This window comes from Globicephala melas, chromosome 18 (genome assembly GCF_963455315.2).
Source record: "Globicephala melas chromosome 18, mGloMel1.2, whole genome shotgun sequence".
In the NCBI taxonomy this organism is placed as follows: domain Eukaryota; kingdom Metazoa; phylum Chordata; class Mammalia; order Artiodactyla; family Delphinidae; genus Globicephala; species Globicephala melas.
In genome coordinates, this window is record NC_083331.1 from 17464530 (window position 1) to 17483838 (window position 19309).

At 42.7% G+C, this 19309-nt stretch overlaps 1 protein-coding gene and 2 long non-coding RNA genes across 10 annotated transcripts in view; 2 read left to right on the plus strand and 1 right to left on the minus strand.

Moving 5' to 3' along the window:
• Positions 1–17410, minus strand: part of LOC132593863 (uncharacterized) — a 28558-nt gene extending 11148 nt beyond the window's left edge. For both annotated transcript variants that reach the window (XR_009559838.1, XR_009559837.1), the window contains exon 1: positions 17374–17410. This is a non-coding gene — a long non-coding RNA (uncharacterized lncRNA). The remainder of the gene's footprint in view (positions 1–17373) is intronic.
• Positions 1322–15085, plus strand: LOC138842410 (uncharacterized). The gene is made up of 4 exons (XR_011376897.1): positions 1322–1645; positions 13236–13319; positions 13491–13571; positions 14793–15085. It is a non-coding gene; the product is annotated as an uncharacterized lncRNA (long non-coding RNA).
• Positions 16917–19309, plus strand: part of SPRYD7 (SPRY domain containing 7) — an 88206-nt gene continuing 85813 nt past the window's right edge. For 6 of the 7 annotated variants that reach the window (XR_009559827.1, XR_009559829.1, XR_009559828.1 and 3 more), the window contains exon 1: positions 16917–17106. Coding sequence is in view for 2 of the 7 variants with exons in the window: in XM_060288165.2 (XP_060144148.1) it covers positions 17001–17106 (106 nt within the window). In the remaining 5 variants the exon portion in view is untranslated. Of the gene's footprint in view, positions 17107–18650; positions 18836–19309 lie in introns of those variants that run through there. The other variant, XM_060288166.2, reaches the window with a different exon arrangement.

Here is a 19309-nt window from a genome sequence, read left to right on the forward strand (position 1 = left end):
ATTTCCTGGAAGACTGACCAGGTACTTTTCCTCTTTACATCTGACTCTGTGAGATCTGTGCCTTTTGGACTAAATATAATGCGGGTTTGTTCTGTACAACAGGTGATATTCTAATGCGTATGTGCAGGTTTAAGTTTAAATTTCTAGGGACTCAGGCCTTTGGGTTCACCAAACAGGTAAGGCTTAAATTAACAAGTGGGGCCGAAGAAACACGTTCTATCTAGTACTGATGCAATTGCGCCCCCTGCCGGCTATGTGCAGGTGAGCTGGCTTCCTAAGGGCACCACTCCTGCTCCTGGGGCACAGAGCAAACTTTCTCCCTTCCCCTTCTCCTGCAGGGTTCCCACCAAGCCACACTTGCTTAGCACTCCCTGAGCTAGGCACAAGTGCATTTAGGGCTGGGGATCGAAGATAAATCAAAGCGTCGCAACCTTAAAGGATCTCACGGTCTATCGGGGCACGCCCAAAGCAGCGCATAGAATACAACTTGAGCGGTGCGTCTCTGGAACCAGCCTCCTGTCCCATACGTTTGCAACCACAAGTGGCACGGAAGAGCCTGAACCAAACAGCACAGTACAATGCCCTTTTGTTGGGAAAGAACTATGACTCACCCCAGCATTTTCTCTGTGCGCAGAAACTACGGCCTGCACGGGAGCGACAAGTCTAATCGGTGCTCCCCTGAAGCCCCAGGCTACCTGGGAGTAGTCCTGAAAGCCGGGCTTCAGAGTGAGGGGCTGCAAGGAAAGGTCACGATTTAACAGGGAAAGAACAGAGGTTAAGAACGGGGCCAGGAGGAGATGTAAGCATTTGCATATTAAATTAATAAGTAACAAGTGCATTAAAAATATATATAACCAAGACCTCTGATGCTTTTAGTAACAAGATGCTAACTTAACTTCCCAACTAGACTTTGTTGGATTTTTTTTTTTTTTTGCGGTATGCGGGCCTCTCACTGTTGTGGCCTCTCCCGTTGCAGAGCACAGGCTCCGGACACGCAGGCTCAGCGGCCATGGCTCACGGGCCCAGGCGCTTCGCGGCATGTGGGATCTTCCCGGACTGGGGCACGAACCCGTGTCCCCTGCATCGGCAGGCGGACTCTCAACCACTGCGCCACCAGGGAAGTCCTGGATTTTTTAAAATAGAATTTTATCTGTTTGAGTTTTTCACGCTAGGCCAGGAGGCCTCCTCAATTTCTAAAACACAAAAATTCTTTCTGTTCCTCTTCTCAAACCTAATCAGACTCTGGACACACCCAGCAATTCAGTGTGTCTTTTAGTTAACTCTCTGTCTCCTTTCACTTTAGAGTAAGTTCTGCCGGTAACAAAACCTGCTCTACAAGCCAGGAGGAAAAAGGACTTAAAGGAAGAGGAAGAACACATTTTTCAAAATTCTTGTCAAAATATATGAGGGGGGAAAAATATAAGAAGCGGAGAAATATGCCACTCGACTCAGGAGTCACTCTGGACAAATGTCTTGGAATCAAGTCCTAAAGGACAGCCATCATGGCAACAAAAGGTGGATGTAATTACAAATAAGGGCCTTGGAAGAATCTCTAAAACGGTTCCTGCAAAGAGTGCAGTTCGGAAAAATCTATGCAAAAGAAGGACAAAAGTGGAAGCTCATGAGAGCAGAGAAAAAGCAAAAGGTGAGAAGGGAGAGAGGAGGAGGTGGGAGGCGGAGAGGAAGGGGCAAGTGTGGGTGGCGGGCTGCACCAGGGTGAGCGCCTCACATTTGTAATACAATGTAAAAAATGTGTGGCTTTGTAAAAAAGCAGGCAAAGAAAGTAGAACTTCAGTGTTGTCACACACACACACACACACACACACACAGAGTAAATACGTGAAAATGCAGACAGTGCAGAGAGCATAATGTAGAAGTGAAAGCCTCTTCCCCGCCCTCAGTGCATAGCCACTAATAGGGGTGGGAGAGGTGCTGGGGGTGAGGACAGGTGGGAGGCCGTGTGCCCCTGAGACAGTGGTGGCACGCTGACCTGCTGGAGGCCAGCCCTGGACACTGTGGTTTAAACCAAAGGTTTTCAGCTAATGGCTTCACAGGAAGCCCATACACAGGCTTCCCACCCCTAAAAATCCTCACCTAATTCTCAGCATATGTGAGACCTATTGCCAAAAACAAGAGCCACCTCCTTATTTGATTTAATTGGCAAAAAACAGAAACAAAACCTCTATTTTTATGCATGCCTGAAATGTTAAGAATGTACCTGTAGCAAATTTGAACAGAGTGCATTAAGCTCTGTGAAGTAAACTGAGTGAAAGTGTGTACAACAAATATACAAATGTCACTCTCTGGACCTGGGTCAGCTGGTGTGTGGTAATAAAAGCAGACCGGAAGATTCACCCAGTTTTGTTGTATTTTTACAGTATCTCTCTCCTCTGTCCTAATTCACAGGAGGTGGCAGTGGGAATGAGGATGAGGATGGAGAGGAGAAGGTGTTAGGCTAATGTTGTGTGCCAGGTGATAAATGAAAATGTTGAATTTCCACAGGTATGTTAGAATTTCACACATCCTGTAGAGAGGTTAAAATAGCATTGTCTCATGTAGCTTTAACATAAAATAGTTAATCCTGAAGAATGGGTAACATATAGTAATTTATCTATTATAGAAACAATGATAAATACTATTTATGTAAGAAATGATGAATGATAGATATTTATAGTACACATAGATTCTCCTTCATGCAGTTATAAAAAGAGCTCTAGTTGTTATTTCAGTAATAATCCCTTATATAATAATTCTTTATGAATTATTAAAGTATGAGTTTGGCCTTTAAAATATCTACCACGTTTTAGCAAGGTTAGGACTAGAACAGTTCTCATTGCATTGCCCAGATTGTATCTCTGTATAGTTTGTTAGTTGGTTGATTTATACCCTACTTTGTTGCACAAGAGATTTAAGATTGCCGGGCTTCCCTGGTGGTGCAGTGGTTGAGAGTCCGCCTGCCGATGCAGGGGACATGGGTTCGTACCCCGGTCCGGGAAGATCCCACAGGCCGCGGAGCGCCTGGGCCCGTGAGCCATGGCCGCTGAGCCTGCGTGTCCGGAGCCTGTGCTCTGCAACGGGAGAGGCCACAGCAGTGACAGGCCCGCGTACTGCAAAAAAAAAAAAAAAAAAGATTGCCCAGTGCCTTTCACATCAGAGGTGCTAAGTCGTCTTCAACTGTATGCTATGAAGCTGTATATAAGTATATATAAAAATTGTGTGCCAGTTAGAGCAGTCCTAATGTTAGATGAATATATTTGAATAATACTAAGTACTAAAACACATGGTAACTGAAATGGTTTCTCACACATACACAAACACACACTTTTTTCTTTTAACCCCATAGCTTTTCTGAACAGTGACAGAAGAAAAATGCAGAAAGTATAAAGCCAAGCTGGGGTAGGTCCTATGCAGTGAGCTCTTTGGGGTCCCTAGCAGAGACATAGATTTCAGTCTGTTCATAGTTATCCAAATTAACACAACAGAATAGAGATATGAAGGCTTGAGAAGATTCAGTTGTCTCAGCATCATCCTTTCAAAGAGCTGTCATCAGACGCCTTTTGATTCTAAAGGGAAAAGGATAAAAACACTGCTCTTCCTAGGGAGCTAATTCTATATAGTTGAAGTAGTCAAACCACATAGCTCTTTATATTTATTTACAGTGTTGTAATTGTATAACAGGATAGAGGTATCAAATGCATTCAATAGATAAAATGCACTTTATTTAAAATAGGGAAGGATTTCCTGGGGGAACCATAAAATCAAGAATGTTGTAATAATTTTGTGAATCATTCAGGCATAATTACCAACCAATAAAAATAAAATATTCCATATACTCTCAGTTTTCACTAGATATTGGTTTATAAGTCATTGTTCTATTGTGTGCTTCGGTTAAAACAAAGTCTTTAAAACCAATATCCTTTATTTGTCAACATGTACTAGGTGGAAATCTTTATAGTCATGGAATTTTATGTGCAAAAAGCTGCCCAGACAGGTCCCAGCTCTGGGTGTGCAGTGTGCACCAGCCACTGGAGCATCCTTGTGGCCCAAGGGCCTGGATAGGATGGGCCTTTCCCAAGGGACCCTGAAATAACAAAGCTAAAAGTAGAGAAACAGAAGCTAAGATCTCAGCTGATAAGATGGGCCTTGCATGAGGTCAGAGGGCAAGTAAAGTCAACAGTGGGAGAACAGTAGTGCTTAGAACCTGGAAGTTGAGAAAAAGATAAAGCAAGACTTTATGAGAACTGAATCAACTAGAACAGTTCAAAACTAAGGCTCTGGATGACAAGGTGGGTCAGAATATTCCCCATCCCCCTTTTGTAGTCACTATATTACCAATTTAATTTACACTGAGGAATTTATGCCCACAAGCAACCAAAATGATGATGATGATGATGATGATGAAGGAATGACTGGTGTATTTTCTCCCTGAATTCTACACATATGATGTGACAGCTCTTAATCAAAAGTTACTTTTCTGGTTTGCCTGAGAAATCACTGTCACAAGGACCAGAAATACTCAAAGAAATACTCCATTCTCTCTTCAGACCTACATGGGAATTAGAAGGTAGCCTGGTGAACAAGGAATCAGCCCAAGTGAGTCCGAGGCATAAAGCTACAGTGGCATAAGGCTGTGATAGCCCATCTTACTGTTGGAGTATCTTATTCCCCTACAGCATCTACATTAGAGCTGGATTTGTCACTGGGACCAAAAATGCTGGCTGACAGTCCTTTGGGATCCAGAGTTGTGAAAAAAGGAGAATCAAGGGTACTAAGAATTGTTTCTGCCGCCTAGGGAGTATAGAAGATTTTGCAGTTTCTTTTTTGTAAATTGGAAATATGACCTCCCCACCAGAGAACAAGTTAAATGACTCCACTAGAGCACCATCAGCCAAATCCAAATATAAGACTGTCAGGATCTGTGCAAGGCCTTGGATTGTACCCTGCTTACAAGCGGTCCTGTTTTGTGGATGCCAGCAGAAGACCCAAAATTCCTCAGTCACAGACAAAGGACTTTATTGCTCACAGCAAAAGTAGTATTCAGAGCTTTATGTTGATTTGTGTTGGTTCTCCATGTCCCACAAGCCCCACAAAGGTGACACAAAGGGTCTGTGATGGATGTCTGGGAATGCAGTGGGTTGTACTAGAGGAAAGAATCATGGAGCTGGGGAGATTCTCTGTATAGTAAGTGAAAGCCAGCCTGCTCTTTGTCTGGGAGAGACATTACCCCTTCTTCAAGGTTGCTTGCTACAAATACAACTCTGAAAAATGGCCCCAGGAAAGAAAGGTCAGAGGTTTGCATTCATGGCATACCCAGCAGGAATATGCAGAGACACCCAGGGCCCATGGCAGATTCCTCTCCACCCCTCAGCCCAGAATCTTGGCCGAACTTGAGTTTTTACTCAAAGTGTGCCACTCCACCAGCTACTCTGATTAATCTGACCAGAGAATCTGACCTTGGACAGCCACCAATCTCTCTGAAATCTATTTGCAAATGGGGACACTGGTACCTCCCCTTACAGGATCATTGGGAGGACTGGGGAGAAGGCCTGTGGCACACACGGCACTGTGCTTAGCACACAGTAGGTCCTTCAAAATACTGAGTATGATGGCGATGGTGATTCGCCCCTTCAGACTCCAGGCCATTTTCAACACATTTTTTTTTTTTTTTTTGCGGTACGCGGGCCTCTCACTGTTGTGGCCTCTCCCGTTGCGGAGCACAGGCTCCGGACACGCAGGCTCAGCGGCCATGGCTCACGGGCCCAGCCACTCCACGGCATGTGGGATCTTCGCAGACCGGGGCACGAACCCATGTCCCCTGCATCGGCAGGTGGACTCTCAACCACTGCACCACCAGGGAAGCCCATTTTCAACACATTTAATCTTGCATATGACTTGAATAGCTTGGTCCGACTTGTCTGGGAAAAGGGAGGTTTTCTTTCTGAATTCCAGAATTACATTAATTAGGCATCAGGAACCCCATTCCCAAACTCAATTGGAATAAGTTATTCTCTTCACTAAAACAGAATGATGAATAAAATGGAGCAAGATAACTCTACTTTTTTTGTTTTTTCAGGGAGTTTCTCCATTTTCTCATAATGAAAGACCATTAAAGTAATTAGAAGACAAATAAAAATGTAGATCAAATGATCCTTTGTTACCTATTTTTACTCAACTGTACTTGAGGAATCCATTGATTAAACTGCCAGCAAACCAAAAAAGAAAAAAAAAAAAAAAGAAAATCAAAATCATATGCTTCTCCTGATGCCCAAGTGGCCTTGGTTATGTCATATATGGTGATCAAGACTATAACTCCTTAGTGACAGTGGTTTTGTAGCTTAACCAAAGTAATGGTAATACAAACCACGTTGAGCGACAAATCTCAAAGTGGAGTGCTCAGGTTATATTTTTGTATGTGGGAAAGTGTGGGCCACAATCTCTCTGTTGGGGATGGGATTGCTTTTTGGCCCAACTATATTGCACTCTGTAATTATTGCAATGACACTGTAGACCAGAAGGTCAGTCTAAACCCCCTTGTGTGGATCATAATGGATTATAGCTTCACCTTGGACCTCATCCTGGCTATCTGAAATAAGACCTACTGATCCCCTATGGGACTTACTCATAGCTGGCTGAGTCTGTACCCTTGGCGGGGAAGAGTGTGACTGAAGTAAAGACTACAAGATGGCCCCATCCTGCTGCTTGGAGTCCTGTTGATAGTAGTTTTGATTAAATGTTGAATGAGACAAATGAAATGAATTTGCTCCCAGTCTCTGTGGTCAGATTAATCAGAGTAGCTGGTGGAGCGGCACACTTTGAGTAAAAACTCAAGTTCGGCCAAGACTGCATTATTCCGGGCTGAGGGGTGGAGAGGAATCTGCCATGGGCCCTGGGTGTCTCTGCATGTTCCTGCTGGGTATGCCATGAATGCAAACCTCTGACCTTTCTTTCCTGGGGACATTTTTCAGAGTTGTATTTGTAGCAAGCAACCTTGAAGAAGGGGTAATGTCTCTCCCAGACAAAGAGCAGGCTGGCTTTCACTTACTATACAGAGAATCTCCCCAGTCCATGATTCTTTCCTCTAGTACAACCCACTGCATTCCCAGACATCCATCACGGACCCTTTGTGTCACCTTTGTGGGGCTTGTGGGACATGGAGAACCAACACAAATCAACATAAAGCTCTGAATACTACTTTTGCTGTGAGCAATAAAGTCCTTTGTCTGTGACTGAGGGATTTTGGGTCTTCTGCCGGCATCCACAAAACAGGACCGCTTGTAAGCAGGGTACAATCCAAGGCCTTGCACAGATCCTGACAGTCCTATATTTGGATTTGGCTGATGGTGCTCTAGTGGAGTCATTTAACTTGCTCTCTATGCCTATAAATTGGAAGCCAAATCTAGACGTTTCATCAGATTTAAGCTCAGCTTTTAAGGCAGAAACACTTTGCATTGGTGATGTGTCCTTTTTCTTACACCACGTTAGGAGACGTAACATCAGGTTTTCCAGTTTTAGCGATGCTCAGCCTATCCAGTGGATTCAGTTGCTTTCAGTACGGTATAATTCTCCATCAGCATTTCATCTAATAATTTTAGACAAATCATCAATCATCAATGAATATTGATGATCATTGCCCTGATCCTTTATTTCATTTGTGGTTTTTTGTTTGTTTGTTTGTTTTGTTTTTTTTGTGGTACGCGGGCCTCTTACTGTTGTGGCCTCTCCTGATGCGGAGCACAGGCTCCGGACGCACAGGCTCAGCGGCCATGGCTCACGGGCCCAGACGCTCCGCGGCATGTGGGATCTTCCCGGACCAGGGTACGAACCCGTGTCCCCTGCATCAGCAGGCGGACTCTCAACCACTGCGCCACCAGGGAAGCCCCATTTGTGGTTTTTTTTAAGGATAACATTTAAATGGTATCATTCTTCTTCCATTTACCCTCTGTGATTCTTCGGTAAGGGAGAACTTTCTATCATTGACTATTTGGTTGCCCTAAAATCAGTCCATCCCTTTAAACCTCTTCTCTGGGCCCCTTGTTTCAGGGAACCTCACACTTTGGAGTTCCTTCTTCCAACTTTTCTAAGTCTCTCTCTGGTACCTGGAACCAGCCAGGGTTAGCAGGGCCAACCAGGTGAGGTGCCCCAAACCCAGAATGGGACATGGTTTGGTCATAAACTTGGGTTCATTAGTTTCAAGTTTTTGTTTTGTTTTGTTTAGGGATTACTTTTTTTCTTTTGTTTTAATTTTGTTTTTAAATATGTAAAATATTTACATGGTCCCCAAGTCAAAACTGTATACTAAGGCACATTCACAGAAGCCTCACTTTCTTCCATGTCAACCCCTCCACCCTGTTTCTTCCCTCCTGCTCTAAGTAATTATTTTTATTGTTTTTTTGTTTATCCTTTCATTATTTCCTTCAAAAAATGCAGTCATATACATTTATATATTCTTATTCTCATCTGCTATTTCTTACACCAAAGGCAGCATGCTTTATTATCCTTCAGCTTGATTTTTTTCTCTTAACAATATATCCTGGAGTTTACTTCATTTCAATATATAGGAATGTTTCTCACTCCTTTTTAGAGTTGCATAGCATTTCATTATGTGAACATATCATGGTTTACTCAATTAATTCCCTTATTGATGGACATGTGGGTTGTTTCTACTTTTTTACTCTTACAAATAATGCCACAACAGGGAATTTCCTGGCCGTCCAGTGGTTAGGACTCCAGCGCTTCCACTGCAGGGGGCATGGGTTCCCCTGGTTGGGGAACTAAGATCCCGCATGCCACGCAGAGTGGCCAAAAAAAAAAACAAAAGTCACAACAAAGAGTTTTATATAAACATCATGTGCATTTTTGCTGGTGTGACTTTGGGCTAGATTCCCACAAGTGGGATTGCTGAGTTAAAGGGTAAATGCATATTTACGTTTGCTAGATTTGGCCAAATTCTCTTCCGTAGTGATTATATCATTTTGCATTTATCAATACATCAGCAGTGTATGAGAGTAACTGCTTCTCCAACAGAGTGTATCATCGAAGTTTTGGGCTTTTGACAATCTAGTTGTTAAGAAATGGCATATTGATTTATTTTTCTTTTTTTGTAAGCTATTCTGAAAAATGTTTTAAGTATAAAATATCATTAATATGAAACATAGTATTTCCTCCAAGTAACTTTAATTTGCATTTCTCTTGTTATAAGTAAGGTTAAGTATCTTTTCACATGTTTAAGACCATTGGCTTTTCTGTATCTGTGGACTGACTGTTCATGTCTGTTCCCTATTTTTCTAAGAATTGTTAGTCTCTTTCCTCTCAATTTTTAGGAGCTCTTTAAATATTAGAGTATTAACTCCTTGAAAATTCATTGCAAGATTGTGTTCAGTTTGTCAGCTGTCTAAATTGCTTTGCAGTACTTTGTCAGGACTCGAAGCCACTCACTAACCAACCAGAATGTCGATTTATTAATTTACAACATGTAATATTCCCTTCCAGTAACATAAATATCCCATTTCTGCTGTGCTAGGTACCTTCTTCCTGGTATCAGAATCCCTGAGAAACCAAATGATTGACAAGGAGGTTATTAAATGGCTGTATCAAAAGCTACTTCAACTGTATAGACCTCTATGCTCTGCCTTCCCTTTTCTTACTAAGGATGAATGATCTGTGCTCTTACTGAAGGTCAACTCCACCACTTATGCTTTAGATCCCACCCCTTCACTTGCTCAAGGATATGGTTCCTGCAATTCTTTCTCTTGAATCAGGAATCTTCCCTTCACTATTGGATCCCTCCCCATCGGCATTCAAACAAACAGTAGTGTCTCCCTTCTTTAAAACAAAACTTCTAGACCCCACAATGTTTTGGGCTCACACATCTCTATCCAGCTACCAGGCCATTTCTCTGCTCTCTTTTACAGTTAAAAAAAAAACCCAAAAAACTCAGAAGTTGTTTATTCCTGTTATGTCCACTTCTTCTCTTCCCATGTGCTACTGAACCCACTCTAGTCAGGCTTTTGTACCCTACAGTAACAGCTCTCATCAAGTCCACCAATGTCCTCCATGTTCTTAAATCTAGGCAGCCATTCTCAGCCCTCATTTTATCCATCTTCTCAGTGGCATTTGACACAATTGTTCACTCCCTCCTTCTTGAAACCCTTTCTTCATTTGGTTTTTGACACAAGAATCTCTCCTGCTTCTCATCCTATTTCACTGGCCTCTTCTCAGGCACCTTTGCTATTCTTTTTTTTTTTCAATTGTAGCTTTATTTACTGATCTACACACAGAACAACTTTAATTGGCCACACCGCGCGGCTTGTGGGATCTTAGTTCCCTGACCAGGGATTGAACCCATGCCCTCGGCAGTGAAAGCCGAGAGTTCTAACCACTGGACCACCAGGGAATTCCCACCTTTGCCGTCCTTCCTCAACTCAGTCCAGTTTGGTCTCTGTGGGATTTTATCAAGAATATCTCACCTGATGTTCTCTGGTCATATATCGTCTTTCGATTTACTTCTCCTGGGAAGCTAATCTCCATCATGTGTGAGTTTATTAAATTAAATCTAGGGGCAGAAATTTTGTTACTTAATTTCCAAGTCTAATAATCACCTCCATTTAATGTAACTAAGAAATTCCCCCACAACTAATCCATCTAAGATTTTAGTCATAATGTATAGTCATGGCCTTAGTCTGACTAATCTAAGCTCTACTCTATATACCCTCAAATGCCGAAAGATAACACTGAAAGAACACCTGTTTAAGAAGCAAGTAGTCCTGATTTCTGGTTCTAGCACTTATTAGTTATGCCTCTGGTTAAGATACTTAATCTTTCTCAATCTCCATTTCCACATCTTGTAAATGTGGATCATAATTTCGACTGTGTCGTTGTGAAGGTTTAATAAGACAACAAATGAGAAAACCTTGGTGTCTTGGTGATTAGTATTAACACCCATCCAATTGCATTAGCCAGAATAGTTTCCATTTTTTCATTGTTGTGAGAACTGCATATATATACACATATATATATATGGTAAATATATACATATATGAACATTCTTATTTGGCTCTTATTTCAAAATGTCTAATATTAAAAAAAGATGGTAACATTCAGTTAGCTATTTGAAGTTGTGTTTCATAACTTTGCTCACAGATAAAGTACCCGTTGTGCCAATATGCCTTTCTAGTGAAGCAATGAAACCATCAAGATTAAGTGTACATTTTACAGAGAAATATTGATAAAGTTGGCAAAATATATAATATTTCTGATATTTAAAGGAAATGTTAGAAAACCATCATAATCTGATTGGAATTTTTTTCAATCTTTTAATTAAAAGGATAAAAGTCTTGTTCCTTACAGAATGGCACAATCACAAAATGGGAAGAGCCACATAATGTTGGAGAAGAATTTATATGAAAATAAATTATTGGTACGATAATTAAAGGAAATTCACACGAAATAATTTCTCCTATTCCATTAAGCAATGATACAGCTTTGAAATAAATCATTAAGATGTCAAAATCACCTGTATGATGAATTATAGTTAATATGTAAGTATACAAACATAACCTGTGTGACTATGAGGTTTTACTGCCTATATATAAAAAAAGAAATGTTATTTTAAAACTTATTGACAATAGACATATAGGGTTTGTCAAATAGTGAACCCTTAAAAATTATTTCATAGAAAAAGTATACTCTTTCCCAATGTTATTGAGTGCACAACAAATGAAATACTAAGCTACTTTGATCAGCAATCAAAATTTAGGAGCTAACCTAAAATGTAACACCAGGGACTTCCCTGGTGGTGCAGTGGTTAAGAATCCACCTGCCAGTGCAGGGGACCAGGGGTTTGATCCCTGGTCCAGGAAGATTCCACATGCCGCAGAGCAACTAAACCCATGCACCACAGCTACTGAGCCTGTGCTCTAGAGCCTGTGAACCACAACTACTGAGCCCGCACTGTTTATCAACAAAGCTTATTAGCCAAAAATCCTAGTGAGAGATTCCATAAATCAATGAATGTGGTGATCAATGCTGACTTTTAAAAATTAAGAGTAAACTCATAGGTAGGGAAAGATTTCTTGAACAGATGCAAAAGGCACTCACTATAAAGGAAAAAAATTGATAAATTGGATCTAATTATAATTAAGAGCTTCATCAAAGACACTACTAAAAGAGCAAAAAGGCAAGCCACAGACTGGGAGAAAATGTTACCAAACACAAGTTCACAAGTTGGTGTGCCCAACGCACAGTGAGGCCAGACAAACCAAAACATTGGAGTTTGGAGCAGAGAAAGGTTTATTGCAGGGCCATGCAAGGAGAATGGGTGGCTCGTGCTCCAAAACCCCGAACTCCCCTGGTCTGGGGGGAAAAGCTTATACAGGCAAAATTGGGGGTGAGGGCTGCAGGGTGTGAGACTTTCTTCTGATTGGTTGGTGGTGAGGTAACAGGGCGGTGCTCCAATAATCTTGCAGCTCAGCCTGAAGTTATCATCCTCTATCTGGGTGGGGACCTTAGTTCCTGCAGAACTCAAGGGTATTGTTACACGTATATCCCTTGAGGAGGAACCATGATCCTGCACTATAGTTTTTTGATTGTTCCTCCTTTGTTTCTGCATCCCCTTACTTCCCTGATCAGCAACTGTTTGAATCTGCTCTTTGGTATTCACTAAGGTCGGTCTAGGAGACAGAAGCCTTTTTCCTGCAAATATAAAAACGGAGGACACAGAAAGACTTTTGTGCCCAGGAGGGCCCCACAGGGTCCTGGTCGTTTTCAAAGATGTTCATAAAATTTTATATCTGACAGAAGACTTTTATCCAGAATACATTAAAAAAAACTCCTACAAATCAATATGAATAAACAACAGTTCAGTTTTTTTAAAAAGGCAAAGACTTGAACAGGCACTTCATGATAAAGATAGCCTGCTTTATCATCCACAGAAGGGAAGGAGATGAAGGTTCACTTCTTCCAGGTTGAAAGTTTTTGGTAAATCACATTTTTTACTCCCTGGCCCCTTATTTATAGAGCACTTGCTATTGGCTTCTTTTTCTTCCTTTTTACTATTAAAAAATTGTTCTGCTTTATCCTCTATTATTCTTATTTTTCTGTACCTCTATCAAATTCCTTTATCTTACCCCATCTTCTTTTTCTTTCCTAATGCTAGAGCTCTGTATTTTCCATCTCAACCTGGCTTAAGTGTCTTAACAATTGAAAGTACTAAATATCCTTTTCTTTGGGCCATCTAGAGACACCCGATGAAGGACACTGCTGGAAAATGTTCTACGCTGCTGCTGACAGCAAAGCTGCAACATGACTAATATCAATCTGTTGTAAGTAAAAGTGTCTCAATGCTATTTGCCTTATTTTTGGTTGTTGAATATCGGTAATATACCTTATAATTCAGCAAACCCAGATTAAATGAGTGCAACTAATGCCAAGTAAATTTATTTCATTTCATTTCATTTCATTTCATTTTATTGGCTGTGCCACGCGGGATGCAGGATCTTCCCTGACCAGAGATCAAACCCTACATTGGGAGTGAGGAGTCTTAACCACTGGACTGCCAGGGAAGTCCCTGCCTGGTAAATTGAAATATCAAATATCAACTTCTGAAGTAAGGGAGAGAAGGAAACAAAAAGAAAATTGGGTATTTATTCTTAAATATAGCACCCTAGGGAGGCAGTTTGCATAGAGGCTAAGAACACAGACTCTAGAGCCAGACTTGCCTGGGTTTGAGTCCAACTTCCCTTATTGCCTATGTGAATTTGGGCACATTTCTTATCTTTTCTTTGCCTCAGCTTCTGCATCTGTAAAGTGGAAGACAGTTTGACCTCATGGGGTTGCTACAAGGATTAAATTAGTTTATAAAAAGTACTTAGAACAGTGACTGGCAACAGTAAGCACCACATAAATGTCAGTTACTATTACTCAAAATTATAATAATGAATAGATCAAGGCTCTAGTAACATTGTTAGTTTTTAGGGGTCTGAGTTTTTGTAATGTTTCTGATTTTTAAAAGATCACAAATGTGGCTTGGATTACTCCAAGAAAAAAAGTTTGGCTTAATACACTGATAAATGAGTTTTAAGAAAGAAACCATTTTGTATGACCCAGTACAGGGAGTAGAGTTGACTAACAGGAGATGTCTGGCTGGCATAAAAATCATTAAAGAAAATCCTGAGCACTATGTTAAAGTCAACTCGGAAGCACATGCTTTACATTATTGTCCTATCAGTTCTTGAGTTCCTGGCAAGTGTCACTGAAGCAGATAGACTTTTTTTTTCAAGTAGTCGTTCTCTGTTATTGCTTTTGACATAGATAAATGACCTTCTAACTAACTATTAGGAAACTTTTTGTAGGGTTTATTTGTGATGGTTATTTAAAGTGATAGCTGTGAAAGACTGTCAAAATAGCTCTAACATTGTGCTGTTCAAAAAGAAAGGCTAATTTCTTTGAAAATAATAATGGAAGGATAATAGAATCTCAGATATAAGAAGGAATAAGGTCTGCGAGCTCATGGATGGCATTCATCTGCCAAGACAGGGAAGTCTGTCTCAGGAGTTAACCAGTTTTGCTTGCTTCATACTGCTGAGTACACTTGAATTGCTATAATGGGGGCAAAGTTCACTGGGCAGTGCCCCAGCAAATTACTTTTCTAGACAGGAAAGACTAGGGCAATTTTGTCTCTACAGTAATGGCCAACTCACAGCCATCTAAGACTCTGGCTTTTTTCTTTCTTTCTTTTTTTTTTTTTTTTTTTGCGGTACGCGGGCCTCTCACTGTTGTGGCCTCTCCCGTTGCAGAGCATAGGCTCCGGACGTGCAGGCTCAGCGGCCATGGCTCACAGGCCCAGCCGCTCCGCGGCATGTGGGATCCTCCCAGACTGGGGCACGAACCCGTGTCTCCTGAATTGGCAGGCGGACTCTCAACCACTGCGCCACCAGGGAAGCCCAAGACTCTGGCTTTTCATTGAAGATGTGACTAACTTGAATGGCCTGAATGTTTATTATATATTTAATACATGTACTAACTACTTTTAATAATATTTCTGAATATTTTACCTTATAACAACTGATTTTTATTGTCTAAACACATGAGTTATGGAAGTTTATGGCCAGTTTAGAGATTAATGAAACATACAAAAATAAAGCGCACATCTGCATTTTGAACTGAGAGCACATTTAAGAGGATTGTAGCATTAATTGCAAGAGTTAGAACTTCAGAGTTTGAGGCAGCATGATCTGGTGGAGCAAATACAGGCTTAGGAGTCAGACTGATGGGTTTTGAATCCTACCTTGTTTATTTGCTAGTCATCTGAGGCTACACAAATTATTTAATCCCTCCAAGCCTATTTCTTCATCTGTAAGTAGAGACAATATTCACTCTCAAACCTTTCAAGAATTCAATTAGATACAGATGTGAAAGAGTGCCTACCTCACACACAGGCAGAAAATTTTTGTTTCTGCAGCATTCAACTCCCCACTCCTTCCCAATGGAAAAAACTAGAACGTTAACACTTCTCAGAATATTGGTCAAGGTTTTCAGTAAAATAAAATTTCATGTGTAAAGTGATTACCAAGAAAGTACTTTATAGGCAGTGAGGGGTTCAGTAATCACCTTGGTTACCAATCCTATGATAACTAAATCTCAAAGTACAAAACTTGGAGGTTTTCATAAGTATTGTAATGAAAACACCATTTGTATAAACATCAGAGACCCAGGACCCAGAAAAAATTCTCCTATTCTGAGGAGAAAAATTCTCCATAAAGGATATTTGTACTCAGGTCACTAAAAAGTTGTGTAGAGGAACCCATTACATACTAAGGGGGCATTTCGCATCCAGTTTCACAAGACTTGAACCCTGGGGAAGACTTCAGGATGGAAACCTTATTTGGGAACAGAGGTTTGAGCCAGGTTAATTCTAGAGGTTGTCCCAGACCATTTCCAGACGCCAAATGATATCATAAGATGCAAAAATGGATCAGGGGCGGATGATCTAAGTAAGCACGGAGATGACAGGCGCTCGCCACGGGAGGATCCTACGTGGACGCAAGAAAGAACACGCGGTAGGAACTGAGTACTTCCCTTGGAGGCCCCGCAGCCTTCCCACTGCCCTCCGAGTTCCCATCACACTCATGAGAATCCGAATCCTCTGTCCACGAACAGGGTGAGCCTATTAGACGCCGGTCAAGAATCGCCCTCCCGCCCCAGAGGTCCCCTCCCGGGGTGGCTTCCTGAGCTCTCGCGGCCGCGCGGCACCAAAGGTCACGGAACGCCCATCTCTGCACCTAAAATGCAGCAGGACCGACAATTTAGAGCGCCGGGTGCATATCCACGGTGCAGTCACTAACAGCCATTACTTCCGGGCCCTGTGCGTCTGTTTAGGACTTGAGAAAACTCTTCAGAAACCCGCCACGGTAGGGGGGGCGTGATGGGGGTGTGTGGCGGAGGCTCTCCCAGGAGGCAAATTTCTCTCACTCCGGGACGCGCGGGGGAAACCGTGGGGCTCTTCTAAATCAGCTCCCACTCCCCCAGCCAGATTTGCCTCTGTCAAGTCATCCCTAAAGATAACGTCGAAGTGGGGGACACAGTTTTAAGAATACAGCACCCGAAGACCCCTGCGCTTCTGTAGAGACCAGACAAGCTCGCGCGGCCGTCAATATCGGCACACAGACTGGGCGGCCCGAAAGGAAAAGTCTCCTGCGCGCAGGCGCACGCCGTCCCCCGCCCGTCCGGCACGCGCTCCGCCTCGCCTCGCCACTAGCCCCGCCCCCCGGCTCGGCCCCGCCCCTCCAGCCGGTCCTCCGTATCTTCCGCCCTAGCTGGCTTCGCCTCAGCCTGCGCTGCGCCCTCCCGGCCTGCGGCGTCGCGGTACCGGCCTCCGCGCTCCACCCAGACGCCCTCCGGCGCTCGGGAGGGGGCGGGAGGCGGAGCAGAGGGGTGGGGGTGGGGGGTGTCGCCGCGGTCTAGGCGCGGTAGGCAGTGGCGGCGGCGTCGGAGGTCCCTGAGATATGGCCGCCTCGGTGTTCTGCTGCCTGCGGTGCTGCAGAGATGGCGGTACGGGCCACATCCCTCTGAAGGAGATGCCGGCCGTGCAGCTGGACACGCAGCACATGGGTAAGGGCTCTCCCTTCCCCAGACCCAGCGGCTCACCCCGGGTCGGGCGCGGCTGGTCGGGGTCAGCCTGGAGTTACGAGGACCGCACGCTGCCGGGCCCCGCCGGGCTCCGCGCCCTGTCCCTCACCCTGTGACGCTGCCCTGGACCCGGTTTGGCCTCGCGGGTCTCCTCCAGACTCCGGCCGACCCCACCTCGGCCCGGCTCTGCGTTCAGAGCTGCGCAGCCCTGTCAGCTCCTGTCTTGGGAAGATGGGTGTGTGGACCTACCCGTTTCCACAGCAGTGTCCTCCCGGCTGCCGCCTCCTGGGACTCGTGTAAGACGTCACCTTCGAGGGGAGTGGGGAGGACTCTGTTCTCCTCCTACAATGCTCCACTGCCTAGCTCCAGTCCAGTCCCACACATTTTCGGAAAGCTTCAGCTGTCCTCGGCTCCTTCCTCTGCCCTGACAGCTTTCTCTTAGCCCATCATTTATCGGTTGTTTTATTGGAAATGATTTTCCTCTCATCTCCTAAAGTCAAAACAAGGCAAGTTGCAGAAGCCTGAAGCCACCGCTCAGGTCAGAACCTGTCATTTCAACGAAAACCTCCCACTGTCCGACCCCTGTTAGTCACGCTTAGAGGTGTTGTAATTTCTCCTGACCGGCCTCTTCCCAGCAGGTCAGGCTATTGCAGAAATAAAACAGCGCTTTGCTTCTTCGCATCTGTGTTTTTTCCTTCCACTGTCAAATGAGCTTACAGCTTCTCTCCTAACGTTCTTCTCCTCCCCTCTGTAGCCTCTTTTACCACCTTATTATTTCTGTTCTTAGACTTGTCCCATGTAGTTCCATGCTTCTGGAATATGGTTCTAGAAGGAGAGATTTCCCACTATAATTACTTCAGAGTACTGTTTTTTTTGCGGATTATTCTCTTCAAAGTATACATCTGCACTTTCAGTTTTCCCCACATCTCTCTTTGGCTAAAGGACGGTGCATTGAAATAACAAAGGGAATTCTTAATATTTATAGCAAAACCCTCTCCCGCCCAGATTCTCTATAATTCTGGAAATACTCTGCTCATTATATGTCTGTAGCATGTACTAAATCACAGATGTGATAATTGTTTACCACTTTGTATGTGGGTATTTTAATTCTTAGATATCCCAAGTATAATATAGACCCCTGATACATAAATATATATGTATGTATATCTCTTTATTTCTTATTCATCATCATTTATAGACAGTTGTTCAAATTCTATAATTTCCCTCAGAAAATGTTTCCATTTCATTTATTCGTTCACCCAACTGATACTTATTGGCTGATGTTATACGGTAGGCATTGTTTTAGATGCTAGGAACACAGTAAAGAAAAACCACGCGTAGATCCTGGAGCATATGGTCAGCTTTAGCTCTTTCTATCTCTACTGCCAAACTCCTGAATTACTACAATCTGCTCTTTAAAGTATTCCTTTTCTCTAGTCTCTTCTTCCACGAAGAACCGGTCACTTGTACTCATTCCACTATGTTCTCCTTTTTCCAGAGCTGCCCAGCATCTTTCAGTAGAGTAATGTCATCCCCCATTACCATCTGCGTGGAAACTTTTCTTAACCTGTCTTCCAGTAAATTCAAATTCTTCAATCACAGAAGAAGCATGATTTTAGAAAGCAAATAATATAAGAGGAGAGGCTCATCAAGTTAGGAACAGGTTTCAAGCATCAGTTGATCTTAAGTTGAAATATGAGAAGCACACTGAGTGAGTATGCATGTATTTGGATATGTGAAAGGCTGTATTAGGTCACCTAAAGAATGTGATTGCCGTTTTTTGTTAAGAAAATAGTCTATACACGTCATATGCAAATGAATGTTGTCTCTTCCAAAGTTGTCACTTACTTTGGTGATGCTGCATCACTTAAAACGATTTGGAATTCCTCTTGGGATTTTCTGTGGAGCAGTTTTTATAAATATCCTCATTTTTGCCACAACCTCCATATTTAATTGTGAATTGACTTTTTAGAAATAAATGTCTTCCAAGGTAGCTACTTTGAAAGGGATGCCGTTCATTTGGAAATGTCTAATGTTTTTTAAAAAATACACTTTGGCTATGTTTATATGTGTTCTGGCTATACTCAAATTTGCCTTGGCTTTCTAAGCAATCTTGATACTTAATGAAACTGTACAAATCACATAGATCCAAGTGTAGGATATCTTTGTACTTAAAAAAGAGAAA